This window comes from Cyprinodon variegatus, unplaced genomic scaffold (assembly GCF_000732505.1).
Source record: "Cyprinodon variegatus isolate N-32 unplaced genomic scaffold, C_variegatus-1.0 Scaffold352, whole genome shotgun sequence".
NCBI classification, from domain to species: domain Eukaryota; kingdom Metazoa; phylum Chordata; class Actinopteri; order Cyprinodontiformes; family Cyprinodontidae; genus Cyprinodon; species Cyprinodon variegatus.
Window position 1 is genome coordinate 723,690 of NW_015150805.1, and position 5,566 is coordinate 729,255.

Sequence of the window (5,566 nt, forward strand, 5' to 3'; positions counted from 1 at the left end):
ATCTGTTTTACTAAACAAAATCAAACTAAAATTTAACAAAATCTCAAAGAATTTGCAAAATATCACGAGAGTTTGTAACAGAACGATGAAATTTCACGAGATTTTGAAAGTAAAATAGATCGATACCGCGTTTTTAAAAATCGATTTGATATCAGCATATGAAAATATATTTGAGTATATTATTTTTCAAAGTGTCAGAAATTGATAACAAAACTGCTATTTTCAATGACTACTTATTTTTGTCCAGCTTTAATATCAATATCGATATCGGTTATCGGCTACATGAGTTTTAAAATATCGGCATATCGGATATCGGGCAAAATCCCAATATCGTGCATCCCTACTGTTATGGTCTGTTTCAACTTTATCACGGAAACGCAGAGAAGAGGATTGCATATTGTGTGATTAAAAAATGGGATATCATAAAAGCAAACACTAACTACACTTACCAATACAGAGTGGGTTTACATAAAGTGATCATTGTGGTAAGAGCCTGTCTTTGAAAATGGATCGCATGCATGCATCATACGTTGTTATTTCTTTTGCAATGGGATCCGAAGTGACACGATACTTGTCATTATACTTGGGTCACAATATATATCACTATCTATTGCGATATTTTTCCCAGCTATCAAAATTAAATCTAGAAATAAAAAAGCCAGTGTGTTGTGTATGTTCATCAGAAGATTCTGATCATTTATTTATTTTGGCATACATTTTGTCCGGGGTGTGAGTCAGTTCACGTCTTCCACTGTGACTGCCTGAACTACAGATATGGCACTGAGCCGCAAAAGGACAGCTATATCAGCCAGAGTAGCAGTGCAGAGGCAGCCCATTTTCTGTCACTGTTTTTTTATTTTTTTTATCGATACTAGGAACTAAAAGAGCGATATATTATATCAGGTAGCCGAAAATCAAGGTATATTGCTAAATTTTTATTTTTTTTCCCCCCACACCGCTAGCTGTAAAGCCTGTTATTTGGAATGGTTTACCAACAAATGTGGTTTCCATAAAGGAACATTTTACAGCACTTTATGCAATACACTGTATTAAGGTTGGGCGATATATAGTTTTCCATCTGATATTCGTCAGTCCATCAAATGGTGATAGACGTTATATTCGTGCCGGTGACTTTGTGAGCAAAGGGAAGCACATCTTCTGCATCGCTGGTAATATTATCTCCACTGCTACAACCCAATACTGTGCAAATGTTTGTTTTCTTTTGTCCAGTGGGAAGAGTTTCCTTTTTTCCTGTTCTGATATATTATGATACATTATAGCTTTTTTTTTTTTTTATCATTATTCATCTTTCTGAATGTGCAAAATCACACAGACTTAAAAAATGGGTGGATAATGGTTGATATTTTCCATACAGCCCTGTCATGGTCACACTCGGCCCATATTTCTGGACTCCCCTATTCATTTAAAGGGTGTTAGGACTTTGCAATTCTCTCTCGCAATGGATCAGGAGGTTAATATTGATGGGTTGAATTAAAATCTCTTGGTAATCAGGACAAAAATGAAGTATATTGTAAATTCGTAATTTACGCTTTAGTGCCATCTAGTGGTTCAAACCACATGTTTCATTCTGAAGAATGAGGCTTTCTCCTGTCTTTCTGTGTTGATGTACAAGAAATGGATTTATTTTCATTTTATAACAGTTAAATATATGTGTTCAATGCATTTGGAAATGTGCATATTTGGGATAAATATGCAGGAGAAAAAATTTACAGAAAGTAAGGCCTAATTTATGAAGTGAAAGAAAAATTATTCTTGGTTTTCTCCTGTTTTCTGAACTAAAGGTGTGATATTTAATCTAAAACAGAACATAAATGACATTTTCTTATCATTCTAAAAATGTACTTTCTGCAGTGACTCTACACTATTGATTTAGTGAGAATAATCAGTTGCTCTTTCTGCTGTGTTTGCAGTCCTGCGAAGACCTTTACGTGGTGCAGCCTCAGACGAAGCAAGCGACAGTGAGGAGGAGCTGGCTGCATTTTGTCCAAAAGTAAATCTGTTAGCCTTCCAGACCTTCTCAGTTTTACTATTGAAACTAGTGAACAGGAACAAATACGTAGTTTCTGCTTTATGTGCTCAGATATTTGTTTGCTTTTGATTAACATCAATATACTTAAAAGAAAAATGCAGAAAACATGTTTTTACCTTCTTCTTTATCTGTTTAAACTACATACTGTTAAGTATTTATAACAAACAGGAATTGAAAGTGACAGTTTATTAGGATTGTTACTTGTAACTAAGTAATTCACATTGAAAAGTATTTATCTCCTTTTCCTGTCTCCTCCAGTTTGATGATGCTGATGCTGCCAAAGAACTTGCACTGACTGATTCAGAGCACTCTGATGCTGAGGTGTCCTATACAGACAATGGAACCTTTAATCTTTCCCGGGGTCAGACCCCGCTTACAGAGGGCTCTGAAGGTACGCTTTCAGTTTTCATTCTATCTCGTCAATCCATTTTCTTTCCTCTCATTTCTTTTGGTCTCGTTTTCTCTTAGACCTTGACAGACACAGTGATGCTGAGGAATCTTTTGCTCAAGATCTCCCAGACTTCCCGTCCATAAACCCTGACGCCACTTTAATGGATGATGACGACGACACAAGCATTGGGCTTCCCAGTCTGGGCCCGTCTGGCCTGGGGAGTCATCGCGCCTCGGTGTTAGACGTGGATGCACATCTGGACTCCGACCAGGAGGAACTGGATGCAGAACTCTCCCTCAGCGGCCTCCCATCCGCCTCAGATTTCAGTGGAGAGTTGGCCGGAGCGATTGCCAGCAACATGATCCAGGCGGCGATCGCCGGGGCGTTGCAGCCTCGGCCTCCTCCCGCCCAGCGGAGACAAGCCCACCCTAGATCTGTGTCCCACAGAAGCTACCGCAAACAGTCCAGCTCTGAGTTTGACACGGACTTAGACGCAGAAGACTTTGAAATGCTGGACCAGTCTGAACTGAACCAGATGGATCCGTTTGGAGGAGGGGGGGCAAGACGAGGCGAGAGTCAGGGTTCTAATTTCTTAGCGAGCCTTCTTGGTAAACCACAGTGAAGAGCGTGTGCTGCTGTGTGTGTGCGATAGTCTAAAATTGACCAGCATAGAAAACAACTTTAGTTCCAGCTGTCCTGCTTCTGGTAGGCAAATATTTCTCACTGTGAAGTATTATATATTTTTCCCATTTTTATTTACCATTCCTGGTCTACTCTGATCAGCGAGAACTTATTTAATTTGTAGGCTGAGCAATAGGAAATACAACCACAAAATAAAACACAGTGTGACATTTGATAAAGTAGCAATATCAAAGTCAAAAATTATACTCTTAAAAACCTACAGGAGTGCCCATTAAATCTTTTCTACTTTTAATTCAAGACAAACAGGGCTATTTAACATAGGACCAAATATGACATTCCTGTTGCTTGAGCTGTGCCATGTTTGACACTGATATTCTGGAAAACATTCAATATTCAAGATTATTTCATTATTCTGTCTTTTAAGAGAAGATATTTCATTTTAGCTTCTTAACAGGACTTTATTATAGGAGGTGAATTTGTCTGATTTCTGCAAGTTTTCAGAGCTTTACTTGGGTTTTTAAACTCTTGCTTTCCTACTGATGCTGTAGAACACATCTTTATTTGTTTTTGTTTTTTTTATCCCAGACTAAAGTCTTAAAGAGAGAAAAGTATTTCTTTTAATTAACTAGGATTTTTTTTCAAATGCAAAAGAGATCCGTGATTAAATCCCCAATTGTTTTTATCTCCCTTCCCCTCTGAATAACCCTTCTAAACATGCAAGGGTAATATATTACATCTTGTCCTTGTATGTTCATTTGGAAATATGTTTACATCAAAATTGTATAAAGATTGAGCTCATATTTTTTAAAACTTTGGTACATCGAGGTTTAAAGTGATATTCGTAAAGATCTGTCTGATTTATCTGTGTGTTGGGGAAAATATGGCACTTTAAACCTGAAAAACTCACAGGGATTTATTTAATCTTAATTGCTGTTTATTGGTTAAAACAAAAAGCAGTTTCTTTTATTTTTAAAAGATTAATCTTATCTGAAACATTTTTTGTGCTTCAAACAAAAAACAGCTGGATCCTAATTTGAGTAACTGAAGTAGAAAATGAATGCACTGATGGATAGCAAGGAGGATTTTGGGGGGTTTGTTAGACTTGGGTTTTAATTTTTCTCCAAGCTGCTCTATGAAAAGGTAAATCTTCAGTTTTAAGTGTTCTCTAGTCTGCTAAGTTAATGTGCATAGAATTGTATTTTCTCTGTATCTGGTTTTGATATATTTTGAAGTGCAACATACATTGAATAAAATGTTTGGAAATACATTTATCTTCTGAATTATTATACACAATATACTAATGAATATCAATAAAGGTGGAAAGGGTTTTAAATCCACTGGTAGACATGATCACATGTATGCATACAAACACATTTACTGATGGAGAAATTTTCTACTAGTAGTTTTATTTTTGTCTGACAGTAAAAAATTTAGTCTCTAGTGTCTTATGTTTTTTATATATATATTTATTACATATTTCTCATGTTTTGTTAAATGTAATATCACTTTATGTCTGCAATATCAAAGAAAGTGTGGAGCGTTGATTGGATTAAACTATTACTCCAGGGGGCGCTGTTGCCAAAGTACATCAGCTTTGAGATCACCTGTGACAGGATGTCTCACGACTTTTTATTTTCTTTTTACCTATTAAACGCTTAACAGACGGACCCAACAAGTAACACATTTTGGTGGAAAACATTGTTCGGTACACAATCAAAATGTCACGGTATATTCACATAAGTCTTTCACAGAACATTTTAAACTAGCGGACTGAGTTGAAAATAAGTTTGTAGTGATACATCTGTTTAAATAGTTAATCTTTTCTATGACGCAGTTTTTCCGCGAAACTTAAGCTGGGAAGCTAAAGTGAGCCCGAAAATGAGCAAAAAGGATAACGGTAAGGTTAAATAAACTACGTTATTCGGTCGTAGTTAATTTTAATTCAAGACAGCTATGTGTTTGGAGTTTAACGTGTTGGTATTTGACAGGAAGTAGAGTTAAAAGCGCAGCAAAGTTAGGATTAGACCGATGCTAGCTAACATGGATACGCTTCTTGCTAACATAGACAGCAGAGTTTAATGATTGTCTTTGATATACAGATACATGTCATATGAAATAAGGTGGAGCAAAATTCCTACTGTAAACGTGCTGTAAATCTACTATGATGGTATTGCCTTAAAATCAACTTTCTTTGCTTTTGTCATCACAGGAGCGTCTGTGATCCTGGCTTATCTAAATGAAAAGAACCGTCCTTACAGCGCTCAGGATGTCTTCTGTAATTTACAGAAGCAGCATGGGTTGGGAAAAACTGTGAGATCTGCTCTTCATTCATTCTTTCCTTATTCGGATCATTTTGGATCATGCTGATTATACGGAAGATGATTAAAGCCACTGGGGAGGAAAAACAGTGAACTGATTTTTAAACATTATTTCAGTTTAATATGGGAAAAAAGTCACAATTCTGACTTTAGTCTCAGAATTCT

At 36.4% G+C, this 5,566-nt stretch overlaps 2 protein-coding genes across 2 annotated transcripts in view; both read left to right on the top strand.

The window, feature by feature from the left end:
- The window catches only part of fam134c (family with sequence similarity 134 member C), a 12,967-nt gene extending 8,626 nt beyond the window's left edge, over positions 1–4,341 (top strand). The window contains exons 8-10 of the mRNA XM_015385931.1: positions 1,932–2,011; positions 2,309–2,441; positions 2,519–4,341. Of these exons, the coding sequence (XP_015241417.1) occupies positions 1,932–2,011; positions 2,309–2,441; positions 2,519–3,063 (758 nt within the window). The 3' untranslated portion in view covers positions 3,064–4,341. The remainder of the gene's footprint in view (positions 1–1,931; positions 2,012–2,308; positions 2,442–2,518) is intronic.
- A 576-nt stretch (positions 4,342–4,917) lies between these two features.
- The window catches only part of psmc3ip (PSMC3 interacting protein), a 3,203-nt gene continuing 2,554 nt past the window's right edge, over positions 4,918–5,566 (top strand). The window contains exons 1-2 of the mRNA XM_015385943.1: positions 4,918–4,980; positions 5,293–5,393. Of these exons, the coding sequence (XP_015241429.1) occupies positions 4,962–4,980; positions 5,293–5,393 (120 nt within the window). The 5' untranslated portion in view covers positions 4,918–4,961. The remainder of the gene's footprint in view (positions 4,981–5,292; positions 5,394–5,566) is intronic.